General features: G+C 26.7%; 1 protein-coding gene across 1 annotated transcript; it reads left to right on the top strand.

The window, feature by feature from the left end:
- The first annotated feature begins 6,919 nt into the window (after positions 1–6,919).
- Positions 6,920–9,696, top strand: LOC124830633 (BTB/POZ domain-containing protein At1g21780-like). The gene is made up of 4 exons (XM_047304409.2): positions 6,920–7,185; positions 7,261–7,406; positions 8,150–8,256; positions 8,981–9,696. The coding sequence occupies exons 1-4, from the start codon at positions 7,076–7,078 to the stop codon at positions 9,593–9,595; spliced, it is 978 nt and encodes a 325-aa protein (XP_047160365.1). The 5' UTR covers positions 6,920–7,075; the 3' UTR covers positions 9,596–9,696.
- Positions 9,697–16,497: the final 6,801 nt, after the last annotated feature.

Genomic DNA, 16,497 nt, shown 5'->3' with positions numbered 1-16,497 from the left:
TTGGTGATAAATTAGAAGTATAAAGCCCCGTCAGTACTGCTTGTCTGGGTTTAGGAAGACTTGCTGCCATGGGAACATGAAGCGCAAAGGAAATACACATAACAGTGACAAGGCAGCTACTGCAAAAGTTTAAATGCTCTAATTCCTGTTATTTATTATTTTTAGGGGTTCCTATATGAAAACTCTTAAGCTTAACGTAAATTCAAAATAGGAATAAGTTAATGAAGAAAAGAAAAATATGCATGCTAACAGATAAATAATGCCTTCAGGATCACACTTTTGTATTAGACCCTTTGGTCCCTTTACAAGAGAATCTACTTGGTATCCAATTTTGATATTAGAATAAATGCTTTAAAAACACTTTATAAAAATTGTTTACATAATTTTTATTTAGGAGAAACATAATTGAACACCCAAAAGTCTTTGATAGAATCGAAGAAATAGATAATGGAAATAAGTAGACGAGAAAAGAAAGTAAAATAACAAATGACTAAAACAGTTCAATAGTTCAATCAACCAAATCACTTTATTCACCACTTTCTCCTTTCTGTTTTTTTTAAGCTACTTTTATGTATGTAACAAAATGATAAAGTGCGATATGATATAAAGAAATAAAAGATAATTGATTAATATGATTGATGCTCTAGAGTAACGGGGTGAGAAAAGTAAAGAGAAAAGAAAAGTTAGAAGTATTTTAATTTAATGTAGTGCTCGTAATTTGAAACTTGTCAGGGCATATATGACTCGTGTGTTAAAGTGGTAAGTTCTCATTGCACAACTTGGAAAAGTGAAACAGACAAAGGTGTCTCTTTAAACAATGATTGAGTTCAATTAGTTCATATATAGCTCTGACAACAATAGTGATGTAAAAGCTAACAAGAGTAGTGCTGTTCGGGCAATGCTCTATTTAGTGTTAGAAATTTATAATTAAATTAACCCTCTAACTGTTGAGATATTGAAGTAGTGAGTATTTTGTTTTCCTATATTTCATTAATTAAATTAACCCATCCTTAAAAATTTTGGGATAAAAAAATTTAAAGCGGTGATGAATTGATTATGGGCGGTGCATTTGCGGCATATTGAGCTTTTGAAAAGGCAAATGCTCTCTTCACTTTTAATAAAGAAAAAAGAAAGACGAGAGGATGGAAAGAAACATGCTTTAATATCCTTCCTTACAAAGCAAGTATCCACAACTTTTCTTTCCACATACCATGTTTCATAAGAAATAATTGAAAGCAACTAACTCTTTTATGAATAAAATTTTAATATTTTTAGTTATTGAATAATTAAACAAAAAATAATATTAAATCAAAATTATATTCACCTTCGGTTAAGTATACAACTTTATCTAATAGTAAAATAAAATGTATTAAGAAAATGTTAAAAGCATATAGCTACTATTATATTAATAAGACATCCATAAAATAATAATAATATATAGAAAGACGAAAATTAAGTAACTGTACAGGTAACTTTGGATAAAGTTACTCTTTTTAATATATTTTATATTAAATTTGATTGATTATATATATTATAGAAATTTTAAAATATCAATTTACATGTAATTATTTCAAATATAGTCAACGTTTCACAAAGTGTTATTAAAACGAGCTATCAGACCCTGTTCACCATGAATTGATCACTTATTGAGTCAATAAAACTCAATTTACTTATTAGTGAGTTAAAAAAATTTGAATCCCAGAATTAGTGGATTAAATGAATTATCGTTTAATTATAATTTTTTTTCTTCAATCCAAAAAAAAAGTATTTAAAATAAATAAAGTTTAATCCAAATACAATTCAAAATTATGTTAAATTTCACGTACAATCCAAAATAAAAATAAAAATGCAATGAAATTCAAAATTGTGTTAAACTTCAAATCAATCCAAAAATACAAAATTACAAAACAAATTATTATTTAACATCAAATCATTATTGTCATTTATCCATCTATAATATCAGAGTCTTAAATGGATAAATCTACGACGTGTGAGGGTTTAAGTTTATAATTTTCATTTTTAACATAATTTAAAATTTATGGGTAGGTTGGTGAGCCAATCCAACTCATCGGTGGTTCAATCCGGATGAGTTGGAATTTTAGTGGATTGAGTTCAATTTTGGTTCGTGTCGGAATTTACATTTATTTTAAATTCAACCTGATTTAAACTTGTGATGAACTGAGTTAATCAACGAATTTTAATCCTTTTTGAGATAATTATATATGTATGAGAGTGATATGGTTTGGTTAGGTTAGTTTTTCACATAAAATAAGGAAAACAAAAGGTAAAAACTCCTTTTTTTAACCGCATGTAAAATGTTATTATTTTAAGTGTTTTTCTTTTACATTTTAAATTAATTAACTAGATTATTCACAAATAAACTATAAGTCAACTTCCCAAATAAATGGTTATTAAATATAAAATAACATACTGAAAAATTAATTATAAAATATTATATTATTATAAGTTTTAATTCTCTTCTAAATTTTTGTATTTTTAATTGAATCTTTATTATAAAATATTTAATTGAGAATTCAAAATTTTATATTTTTCAATTAAATTTGTATTTGTTAAGTTTGTTAAAGTCATGAATTTTACTTTGTTTGCATTTTGTGTTTCTACATGAAAAATATAAAACAATATGATATATATATATGATAATAACTTATTAAATGATAAATAATATAATACAAAATATATTTTTGTCTATACATATAAGACCTAGTCCAAAACAAATTTATAAATATAACACAATTTTATTGGAATTCTTATATACTTATATATAATATCATGTTTTCACTTAGTGTTAGAGAATATTCTGCATATAAATCTTTATTTGATTCTTGTTTGAGGATTAACCATCAATCAGTTAGAAATACATCTCTCTTTAATTAAGGGATGTAATTTCTATACATAAAATTAATAAATGGATTATTTTAAGGTCTTAAAATTATTTTTTTTTACTCTTGAAGAAATTTATGTTTATCTTTGAAAAGTTAAAGAACATTAATATCCATATCATTCTTCATCTAGAAACCTCGACTCTGTGAGTTTTGAAAGAGAAAAGAGAGTTTTAATCATTTCTTAGTGAGATAGTTGTAAGTCATGAGTTTGTTTGTTATCTTTTTTATAAGAGAAATTATTTTGTAATTCTACTTTTATATAGTGGAGTTGTCATGCTAACTTATGATTTTTCCTTCTCACCTTTGATTGGTTCGACATTAAAAATACAGTGAATTATTATCTTCTTTTATTATCAACACTCAATTTGAAAGAGAAAAAAGAGTTTTCATATTTGTTTAGTAAGATAACTGTAAATAATCCAAAAATGTGAATTTGTGTGTTGTCCTCGATCTTGTAATCTTATTTTTATATAAATACATGCACTCCAAGTATAAATCCAATTTTTACAACATAATTGCAAGATTTCATTTAGATGCAATGGCAAAAGTACAATTGCCTAATATTAATGCATGACGAGACATTTCGTATTTTTTATAGCTATATAAAATTTGATATATGGATGAGGTGGGCGCGGAGCCATGGGTAATCTTCACTTAAATTATATCCTGTGATAGTAATTGTAAGTAGTATATGAATTAGGAGTTAAATATATGTACGCATAAACTATTTTTTTAAACATTTCTTTTCTAAATATTTCCATATGTAATGATGAATCTTAAATTTTTTATAATTAAAATTTTTATGTTCGCATTAAGTTGAGTAATAGGAGATACTGTCCTGTACACATAAAAGAATTTGTCCTCGTAATTTTTATTGGGTGACAAATACACTTTTCGATCGAATATATAGATGTTCTGTCGCCATGAGTTCAAAATATGAGCCCATCTAAAATTAGATTATTGTATTTTGATCTCGAGATTCATCCAATCATACTCCTCTCTTCTTTTTCATTTGGACTCAACATGTTTATATAAGAGATGAATCTTATTCTCTATAATTATCTTCATGCTTATTTCTAGCCTTAAGGAGGATGTGACATCTAATGGTACTGACACTCGATTGTCAACGCATTTGATTCTGACATGTCTTGGATGAATACTTGATCTCAATTGCAATGCACTTCTCACATAATCATGAACAATATGAAAGCTCTCGAAGAAACTTGGTGGCAAACTATGGGCAACCTCACCTCTTATTTATAAGGTGTTGGTGACGGTTCACCTTCTGACCTAATGGACTAAACTCATCCCAAAACAACCCACGAAACGGCTCATTGAATGCAACACTTCAAATTCTACACTGATCCTTCTCCTCCAAGGCATTCTGGAACTCTGATAACACTTCCTAATCTATTGCCTCTATTTCTATACCATGCTTACTCCCATCATTCACATCTCCTAACATCTCATCATTCAGACCTCTTCATCGTTACACTTCTTGAGGCTGGACTATTATACACATAGAGTCATGATTAAAGATAACAAAATTTCTTTGCAAAATCACACACGTCGACTACTGAATTCTAGCGCCATATTCCTGTAACTCAACTGTAGACTGGCTATTGACATTCTTTGCATGCCTTCAAGACATAAAAAATTGGGGACTGATATATTGTATGTGGTCGATGATTTTCGGTTCTATCAACTACAATCTTAAAATTATTAGTTAACTAGATACCAGATACCAAGTGTTTTGTGGTCAGTAGAACTCACTCGATAATTACTAAATATTTTGTAATGGATAAACTATCTACTGAATACCGAGTACCATGTCAGGTCGTCATAAGTAAGCTGGACATTGGTCTTGTGGGCCAATAAACTCATAATTGAGTCTTATTTAAGTGAGAGTCCATGTTAGCAAAACACCTATGTAAATATTATTTTAATCATAATTTAACTTCACATTTGCATTAATTCAACTTTGACCCAGAACACCAACTTGAATGTTGGAGAATCTTCTACGAACACTTCATCGTTCGATAGAAAACAAGGATGCTTGGAAAATGAATTTTGAGTAAGTTCGTGGAGTAGAAAAAGACTTTACAAAACAATTTTATAAATACAATTATATTGAAGACCATAGCTTGATAATTAAAAATTTTTAAAATACCTTTTTGTTGATTATTATTATTATATTAACTCCTAATAGTAATTAACTTAGGATATTTGTTTTAACATTTTTTTAGAATATTTGTTTTATTATATGTTAAACACTCTAATTTCTATATTAAAATATTTAAAAATTAAATTAATTTTGTACACGTATTTTTTTTTAAATTAGAATGGTGACTCTTCCTCTTTATTTTTAAATTCTTTTTGTCATCGTGGATTTTACAACGTTTATCGTTTTTTTCTCTTAAGCCTATTTTTGTTAAGAGAAAAAAGAAATATGCTTCTATGTAATTTGCTCAATTTTCCAACCCTCTTTTCCACCTCATAGGTTCAATGTTTTTTTTTCTGATCGAAAACAAAAATAATTCAAATTAAAAACTTAATTAATTTATTCTTTTTTTTTCCTGTACAAACATATATGTGATGATCATGCATAATATATTAAGATTCGTCACTTCTAAAAAATAGAAACTTAAATACTAATTTAATTTCAATTTTTTAGTTTATTAATTTATTTTTAATATATTTTTTTCAATTCTTTTTGTTAATATCTAATTTAAATAATTGACGAACTGACTATCACATGTCAGTTTGTAGTTTCTTTTTTGTTTTTTATTTTATTTAAAAAGATATTATTTTAATTTAAAGAAATATTCATGTGTTAATATCTCATGTCATATCATATTTTATATTAAATTTGATTTCTATATATTTATTTGATTTCAATTTAATTTCAAATTGAGTGATTTTGTGTTTTATTAAATTGAAATTAAATTTATTTTTTATATAATTGTTATATTGATATTTTTTTTTATTAAAACTAACATTTTTATTATATATTTTAAAATAAGGTTATAGTTAGTTTAAAATTAGAATGAAAATTTTAAAAGTAAAAGCTAACGGTTTAAAATTTTAAACTTTTATCCTCAAAATTTTAAATTAATGGTATTAGTTTTCATTTTTAAACAAAAATATTTAATAAAAATATATAAAAATTAAGTTTGATTTTAATATAGAAAAAAATAAAATTATTTTATTTTTAAAAATTAAGATTAAATTGAACAAAAATAATAAATATAAAATTAAATTAAATATAAAACAATATATTGTTGACTTAATACTGACTTATGTAAACATTTTTTTTAAATTAAAAAGAAAACCTAAAGAAATTACAAACTAACATGAAATGGATAGAAATTAAGATCAAATTAAAAAAAATGTTAAAACTAAATTGAATAAACTTATTGAAAATATGAATAAATTAGTATTTAAGCTAAAATTAAACTTTAAATATATAATTAAAGAATATAAAAATTTAAATACAAAATAAATACTTAGTAAAATAAATATTTGTAATAAATATTTAATAAATTAATTAATTAATTAAAACTTAATTAATTGTTATTATATGAGTACTATATCCCGTTCTAATCAACACGTATTCTTGTTTACATGGAATAAATCGCTTTTGTTTTATTTTTAATAAAAAATATTTTTAATCTATGTTTATTAACATAAATTTAGAACTTGCATCGCGGATAAGTTTTGCCGAAAGTATACCACGTATAATCAATTTTTACTCAAACTTAATACATTACTTTATTTCTAAATTAAATTATTCATTTATTCTATCAGATATTATTAAAATAAACCCAGTAGTTTAATCTGTGTATTAAATTGTTATTTAACTCATTACAATAATGATAATAATGAAATATTCCATAGAAATTCAATATATTTTAATTAAATATTACTCAAAATTAGTGCATTCATTAATAAAACTTAATTTCCAGGAAAGACATTCAATGCGACCAGAAAAAGTATTTGATGTTTTCATTTTTGAAGACTTTTTAAGAAGATGTTACGTTACCTGAGAATTTATATATGTGAGATTAGTGGGGAAGTCAAAATGACTTTGTTCTAATTGTAGGTTAGGTGTTTGTGAAATTGTGATATCATCCATAAGCTAAATAAGAAGAAGAAGAAGAAGAAAGAAAGACATGGGCGATAAGGTGGAGACGCTTGGGAGATTAGCCCAGTGGAAAATCGACAACTTTGGACTTTCTTCCTACAAAAAATCTGACCCTTTCAAGGTCGGAATCTGGAACTGGTGAGTCTGTGTGCGTGTGTCTTGTATTTGAACTGAATGAGTTTGGGTTGAGATTTTCACTTCGAACTTCACCAGGTACTTTTCAATTGTGAGGAATAAGTACTTCTTCATACATCTTTTTCCGGAACCTTCTACGGTTTCTAAGAATCAACCACCGTTTGCTCGATTCATTCTTCGAGTCTCCAATGCTGGCTCATCTCGCAGCTTTCATATTTCCCCTGGTACCAATACTATGCATTAACATCTTTTATGTTCATTCCCTCTTAGCAAACCTTACTTTTTCATTGTCAGTGTTGCTTTTGGCCATTGGTGAAGAATTGGCTAATGTATGAAATTAGGAAACTAAGTTTCATTCACTACTGAGTGACTGTAATTGGGGACTGCTTCCCAAAAGAGAGGGGCGAGTGGTAATAAGTGGTTAATGGGTGCATTGTCCTCTGGTTACTTTTACAGAGATAAATTGTTTAAGTTGTTTGGCAAATTCTCTGATTCTCCCATCAGGGCCAGATTAGTTTAGTAAGGAAGTAGAGTAATTGAGTGATTAACAATAACTACACCATAGTCTTGGGGCAAGGTTGTTATAACTAGGTACAGGATCAACAAGAGATAGTTGTTAGTTTTGATTTTCCAAATTTGAGAAGTTTCAACAAAATTGTGTTTTTCTTTTCACAAATTTAACACTTAAAGAAAATTTATGCCCATCCTGTCATGCCCCTTAAATTCAACTCAACCAGAGTTTTCAAATCTCTGTTTATTTATCAGTAGGGCCTTGTTTTCATTTATACCTGAAGTTCTGAGCCTTATGACACGACCTCCTTGTCTTCACCTCTTTATTTGCCAAGACGAAATGGAGATGATTTCATATTTTGATTTGCATTTTGCAACTCAATTTGGGAATACGAAGCTGAAATTGCAATTACCTGTAGCAGTTTTAAATTTGATATTATATAATGGAATGCTGCAGTTCAAGAAAAGCTGCTCAGGTCACATGATGACTTTGTCTGGTCTGTGGAAACAACTTTTGTTGGTCGCTACATCATTGATGTTGAGTTTCTAGACCTGAAGATAAATGTAAGTTTCTATACATGATTATATTTTATATTTATATGTTATGGAGGTGCTAAATACTATGTATTTTCTTTAGGATATACTATTTTCATCTTTAACTATTTACCTGTTTAACTTTCTGACATTCTTTTAAACACTTTTTTTCGTGGTTAAGATTTTGTTTAACACAAATCCCTCATCACACATAACAATGAGGATCAAACAACATTAGAGAATAGAATATAGCGATGGAACACAAGATTAGCTTGTTTTGACACCTCATGCCTGAATCCACGAAACTTTTCATATTTGTTCATGATTTCAAATAACATTACAATATTTTTGGACCGACCTGAAAAATCCACAGTTATAAGTTTTCTACACAAACTTATGAAACCTTCGATTACTAGTTTTTCTTGACAAATTTGGTAAAACCTTCCTTAGGCTGCTACGTCTTCTCATATCAAGAACCATATCTTTGAATACAAACATCTCAAGTATTTGAAATCGAATATTTGAATTTTTATCCTGGCAGTTAAATTTTTTTTAACTAAAAATTGAGAGTATATTAGAAGAAAAATAAGTGTATGGTGAGCACATCTCTATAAATATAACCTGTGACATGAATTTGGTTTGAGTTACTTGCTCAGCCATATTGCACTACCAATGGATTGAATTGTCTCCTGATCATTCTAAACTAGTTTCAGATTGTTGCTGCTTAACCTATGATCTTTTCTTTCGAACATAGGGAGAAGAAACTAGTTCTGTATGGCCACCTGATGAAAATGTGCAATCCATCGCATCCCAAAGTAGCAGTATTCGTGGCCTCTCTCGCATGCTTGACGAGGCTATACATGCAGACCTAACCATCATCACTGCTGATGGCTCATTGAGAGCTCATAAGGCAGTTCTCTCAGCAAGTTCTCCAGTGTTCCAGAGCATGTTTCATCACAACCTGAAGGAAAAAGAGTCTTCTACAATCCATATAGAAGACATGTCACTTGAATCCTGCACGGCGCTTCTTAGTTTCTTGTATGGAACAATCAAGAAAAAAGATTTCTTGGAACACCGGCTTGCATTACTTGGAGCTGCTAATAAATATGACATTGGTGGTCTCAAAGACATCTGTGAGGAAAGCCTTGTGGAAGGTCTTCACTCAAGAAATGTTCTTGAGATGCTAAATGAGGCTTGGTTATATCAATTGCTCAAGTTAAAGAAAGGGTGTTTTGTGTTATTATTTGAATTTGGTAAGGTACATGATATGAAGGATGAAATGAATAATTTTTTACAACATGCAGATAGGGAGCTAATGGTTGAGATGTTTCAGGAGTTGCTTTCAGTTTCGAACCCATGTATAAGTTAACTCATGGATCGTGTAAATTCTCTATGGATGGCCATAATCATTGTTTGCTCTTTCTACTTTTTATTATACAATGGTAAAATGAAAGTATTTTTGAGTCAGCATTTACTAGGTAAGTTATTTAGAATGGATTAGAATGAGTATTTATAATGTTAATTTTGGATGATTTTAGTTTTGCAATCTTCTAACATACATGAAAACTTTCCAATGATATTACTCATTAACTCCCACTTATAATTTTGACACCTATTCTTTCTTGATTTTTTTTTTATCATTTCATATCCCAACAACTATTTTATTTACTAAAATATTCTTACCACTTTTCTTGATAGACAAAAATGTTACTAATAAATACCTCCATTACATTTCTCAATTTACAAAAATACTACTCAGATTATTATTATTATTATACACTATGTTATCACTACAAACACAATATGGCACTTGTGTGTGTGTATATACAAATTATTTAAATTTTAAAAGTAATAATTAAAAGGATAAAATTAGAAAAATAAAATGTCTATATAATTATAGGTAACTATAGATGAAATAAATTTTAGTTATTGAAATAAAAAATATTATATAAATAATTTTTTATTATGAATAATTATTTAAATTTGAAAAGTGTTTGATAAAAGTGTAAATAATTAGTTTATAATGACTGATTATTTGGAATTAAAAGAAGTATTTACTAAATTTATAAAATTAAAAATTAGTTTTTATTATGAATTATTGTTTAAATTTAAAAACTAGTAATTAATAGGATAAAATTAGAAAGAAAAAAAAAGACAGAAAAAGTATATCCTCTATAGTTATAAAATATTATATATTATTAATATTACTATTATTATATATCATTACTATCATCATATATTATTATAATTATATATTATTATTATAATATTACATATTATTATTACTACTATTATTAATAATGTTTTCATAATTAATATTATTGGTATTATTATTTGTTTTGTTATAAATTATTATTAATACATATTATTACTATTATTATATATTATTACTATTATCATATATTATTATAATTATATATTATTATTGTTATAATAATATTATATATTTTTGTTGCTATTATTATTAGTATTATTATTAGTATTATTATTTGTATTGTTATATGTTATTATTACTATTATTATATATTCTATATTTTTACTATTATAATATATTATTATAATTATATATTATTAATGTTATTAGTATTATTACATTTATTAATAATAATATTATTATTAATATTATATAATATTATCATAATGATATTATTATTATATATTTAAGATAAATACTATTCAAACGAGAACATAGGTTCACGACTCATGTAGATTCTAAACTCTTTTACTGATTTAAGTGTTAGAGAGTCTTTTACATGTGGACTTTTTAAGAAACAAGGAATCACATTTCAACTATTAAGAACATTTGAGGCATCGCTAGGATCTTGTCACCTTACACAAATTCATATTCAAGAACCCGTAAGATCATTTATCGCTCACCGTGGGACTGATAACGAGGTTCTCAAACGAACCATCGGTTAAGGATGACCAGTCTTTCTCCTTAGACCTTGATCGGGGCCTTATGTTCCTATCACACCCAATAATCCAACATCGCTTAATAGTCGATGGCTAAGACAATTTAAGTACTATTTCCTCCTTCCACCCTCATAAGCACTTTTTAAGGTCAATACTGTAAAAGACAAAGCCCTAAAAAGAACAATACATCAAATATATGGTGATTAACTCTAATAATGTCACAATGGGGATAGAAACAACTCTAATTGGTACTTTCATCCCTTTTATAAATTCTAACTAGTACCAAATCAATTTTAAAGTGTAATAATTAGAAGCCAGTTGCTCAATTTTAAACAACTTTACACATTCAATTTAACATTTCTCATTCACCATAAATTCATTCAACATAGTTCTTCACAAGTTAGATCAATCAAGCAACTAAAACCAAATCAATCATACAATCTAATCCAATATGAACTTACAATCTAACAAGTACAACAATCAATAATTGATACTAGTTTCCTTTTTCTTAGCTTTAACTCGAAGTTGCTCTTTAGAACTCTACTTTTTCACAAGACAATTTAACTATAGAATTAGAAATCTAAGCATACTTTTATGATTATAGGCACACAAAAATTCTGAGTTATTTTGAATCTCAATCCACATTCGACTCAACATGCAAATTGACCTAAAAAAGAATAAAAAATCAATTTGTTTTAGTCTTTATTTTTATTTTTATTTTTATTGGATGAATACGTAGAGTTCTTTTCTAAGATTAATTATATATCTTTTGATATTCAAAAAGATTGAAAAATGAAATTAAAATTCTAAAAAAAGATAAAAAATAATTTTAGAAAAAAATGATGATTTTTATAATATAAAACTTAGTTAATAAAAAATTTATTTATACTTTTGAAATTTTATTAATAACACAATAGAGCGTTATATTTAAAAATCATCATTACTCATACTAATTTCTATATCTTTACTGTATGAACCTTCTATCAGTTATGTTTTACATCACAATCACCACAAATATAAACATTTCAAAGTCATCACTTAAGAAAGAAGAATCAACGTAGCACTTAAGTTTTATAAAATAAAGTAACACACCATAATTTGTTGTCTCTCAACAAGTTCTCAAATTACAATTAAATCACGTAAAAGAATGTAATAATAAGAAAAAGTGGGTCTGGATAAGATATTACAGTATTTGTTTTCATACTTGTATTTCAAAAATATATCTGTAGTTGTCCTATATCTACATGATTATTGTAGTTGAATATATACACGTACGTTTTATTCTCAATTATGGATAAACTTGATCATTAAATTAATAATTAATAAAATTATATATAAAGATCGTGTGTGTGTGTGTGTATATATATATTATTTGTAGTGTGACATTTTACTCCACAAATTAAAGTGAATTTCTTAAATTAGTGCACAATTATTTGATTGTTTGGTTAACACATATCATAGTACAAACCCGAAATATTAAGAATGTACCTTACTAATATTATCTAGAACAACTATTGGCCTCCAAGTTTGAGGAGGTCATGCAACATAGAGTTTATGAAAAAAAAATCACTTTTTTTTAGTGAAGATTACCTCAAAATATTATTTTTATATTTATCAATATAATTTAAAAAAATTTGTTAAAAGAGAAATTTCACATCAATATGGATTTTATTTGATGCAATTAAAACATATATTTTATTATTTTTTAATTAAAATTATATTTTTATCTTTATTATATATACTAAGTAAAAAGATATATGAAAACGTGTCTTCCTTATTTTTATTATAAGTAATTAATTCAATTGAACAAATAATTAAATTTAAATAAACAATCATTTAAAAGAATAAAACATAAAATAAATTTAAATACGATAATTTAAAATATAAAATTGAAAAAAATTATATGCACCAAAAGAAATTATATACATATATATTGATATTTAATGATTTTTTAAGATAAGTTTTTGTTTATCAGAAATGGTGTATTTAGAGTATTTGTGATACGCATAGATTGGGTGTACCTATCTCTTGGATCTCTTATATTTTTCTATCATTTTCATAATAAATGGTTTTGGTTTCTGCAACCTATGGATAGAAAGATATATGTCATGATTATTTCTACATCAATTATTGTTGATCACACTCAAAACCCTACATCAATTAAAATTGTTTCAATTGAATTCAATAAAATAAGGTATATTAATTCGTTTAATTGCGTAATAACTTGAAAGACCATTTTTTTGGTTCTCCTTTACACTGAACGATTTTTTTTTTATTAGAGAAAAATTGAAGGGAAAGTAGAGTATAGCTGATAGAAAAAGAAAAGAAATATATTAATTTTTACATATTTTTTAGTGAAAAATAAATAGTGTTATTAAATAATTAAACAGATCTCTCTGGTTTTCCATTTTTTCACAAATCAAACGCAGTAGCATCATGGATAATGGAATATTTCTTCCCTTTTTCCTTTTTGTCAAATTTATGATTCATAGTTCAGATAAAGATCAGAGCAGAAATTTTGATCATTAACGCAAGCCAAAGAAAATAAAGTTGTTATTTTCGTAAAGCAACAGAGAAACCAAAAAAGAAATTCTTGCGGGGATCAAACACTCCCCTACTCTTCGCAATGGATATCCAATGTTTAAATTATTTTTCCAGAAATTCTTATTAAAAAGGAAAATAAAAACAAAACTGATATAAACTAAAACTAGTTATTGTGTATAAGTTAAAAATTAGATTTTAAAAATATATCAAATAGTTTTATATACAGCTTAATTTTAATTTATTGTGTTTTCTTTACAAATGTTTTTGATAATTTTTTCTAAATATGCTATTTGCCTCGTCACTGATGTCACAGTTTCTCCTTATCTTCTTCCCTGCGGTTCGGGCGAATCTATTTGTAACTTTTAACACTGCAACAAATTGGGTTAAATATGTTTTTAGTCCCTAAACTATTGGCCGTTTTTGGTTTTCGTCCCTCTTCCAAAGTAAGGTACAATTTAGTCCTCAATCTTTAAAAAACGTTCGTTTTAGTCGAAAAAACGAACGTTTTGAGGACTAAAACGAGAACTAAAAACAAAATTTTGAGGACTAAAACGAACGTTTTTCTAAAGAATGAGGACCAAATTGTACCTTACTTTGGAAGAGGGACGAAAACCAGAAACGGCCAATAGTTTAGGGACTAAAAACATATTTAACCCCAACAAATTTGTATGCTTTAGTAATTTGAATGTTACTATTATTATTTATTTTCATTTTTTCTATTGTTATTATTATTATTATAAATAAGTGTACTTAGATATCTCAATTTATTCATGGCACATGGGTCCATTCCTATATATTTTTAAAATGATATTTTAATTACTAAATAAACGAGTTGAAAAAAAAATTCAAATATCAAAATTTTATTTAAATTGGGTCAGGATGAAGATTAAAACGAGGTTGATCTACTCTAATACTTTAATTAATTTTTATATAGTTTTTAGAATTATGTAAGTTATTAAAATATTTTAAATTGTAAACATAATTTAACTTTGTTTGACTTGCATTGTTGGATGTGGATCCAATCTTGAAAACATTTTGTTTAAGTCTAAATTAAAATGAGTTTCGGTTGACTAAGCTAAATACTTAGATTGATATGATTATTACTCAATTCAATTACAGAGGAAGTGAAATCAAATTAATTTAATTAAGACTTGATTCAATTCAACATAAGTCTGATTCGACTTAATCTTGAGATGAGTTTATCTTAATTCAATCTTTAGATAAACTTGTCTTGATTAACCTCAAGATAAGCCTAACTCAAATTGAGTTGGTCTAGACTAAACTTGGTTGAAGGTGGATTCATACAACTTGGTCAAATGTGAGGCTAACTGAACTCGTCTCAATGCAAACTTGACTTGACTCAGTTTGATGTAAGTATGACTCTACTTATCTAAATGTGTTTATTTAGCTCAACATGGCACTAATACAAATCGATTTTGGAACACATATTAGATCGATTTCATAACCAATCTAATATATGCTAATGTAATATGTCAAAAATATATTGGTTTTGGAACAAGTGATCTAATATCAAAAAAAAGTTTCAAAACATCAGTGATAATTATTTATGTTTATTTCCAAATATTCATGCTCTCGTCTTCGATCATGGACCCCAAATACACCTATATTCGTTAAAAGAAGGAATGTGTAAAGAATAATAATGGCATATTGGGAAGAAGACTTTGCAGATTTAACGAAAGAGTAAAAAAAACACTCAGATCGAGAGCGAAAGAGATCAAATGAATTTTTGTTTTGGTTGTGTAAAAAGAGTGAAGATAGATTTAATAATTTTATCAATGCAACTTGGTGACCAGTGATTAAAGGAGCTTGAGCGAAAATTTAGCATGGGTGAAGTTGCATGACACAGACTAGAGTGGTCTTGCAACATAGTAACACGACAATAGACCAATGGAGATGGCCAAGTAGAGCTTCAACAATGGAAGAAAAAGATATGAAAACGACAGTAGGATGCGACAGCGACAGTGAAAAACTTCGTATCTAAAATCCTAATTATGACCGGAGGCGGTGGTGGTAATTTGTAGGGAAGAAGAAATGAGAAGAGAATGAGAACATTTTCTGAAAGAAAAGAAAAACAATGGAGGACGCGAAGAAAGAAGAACATGAACAAAAATATTTTCAAACAATAATTTTATCTTATTTCCCCTTATAACTAATTTAATATATTTTCTTTTATTTATAAAATTATCACTACGTTTAGTATTAAATTGTTTCTTCTACAATCGATTTAGAATTCCTTTTTTTATATGTTTACTTTACACGAATGTAAATCTAATTTTACTCAACTTAATATGGATTTGACTCCACTTAGCTTATCACAACTTAACTTAACACAATTTAACTCAACACAACTTAACTCGATATGAGTCCGACTCAACTTAAAATTGTTATATGAGCATCTTATAATTAAAAAACAGAAAAAAATGTTGCATTGCTTTTTGATAAAATGAATTAATATCCTCGTCAGATTGCCTTTTCGGGTACAATTAATAGAAATTATGAATTAATATTGTACTGAAAACAAAGTTATTTATTCACAATAACTAACAACTTTTTCTGATAACAGTTAAGCTGCAACTAATCATTATTCAATCACCGTTCTTTCTGTAAACAGGAAAGAACAGCAAAATCTGACAACAAAAAGTTGTATTTCACCTTAAAAATATTCTTTAGTTGTACATTGAAAAAAAAAGATAGTCACATGTAATGCCACATACATAAATCCTATGATGTAGAAATAATACAACTTTAACGAAAATAACCATTTGTATGCTGTTTTTTATCCATTCACGAATT

This window comes from Vigna umbellata, chromosome 2 (assembly GCF_029865625.1).
Source record: "Vigna umbellata cultivar VRB3 chromosome 2, Vumbellata_1.0, whole genome shotgun sequence".
In the NCBI taxonomy this organism is placed as follows: Eukaryota; Viridiplantae; Streptophyta; class Magnoliopsida; order Fabales; family Fabaceae; genus Vigna; species Vigna umbellata.
The sequence above is the reverse complement of the archived record's forward strand: the minus strand, read 5'-3'. Positions and strand labels throughout refer to the sequence as shown.

Excerpts from the sequence above, each read along its gene's own strand:
- LOC124830633 (XM_047304409.2), top strand. The coding sequence starts at position 7,076 with ATGGGCGATAAGGTGGAGACGCTTGGGAGATTAGCCCAGTGGAAAATC. Across the intron at positions 7,186-7,260 it reads AAGGTCGGAATCTGGAACTG|GTACTTTTCAATTGTGAGGA; the intron begins GTGAGTCTGTGT and ends GAACTTCACCAG. Across the intron at positions 8,257-8,980 it reads TTCTAGACCTGAAGATAAAT|GGAGAAGAAACTAGTTCTGT; the intron begins GTAAGTTTCTAT and ends TTTCGAACATAG.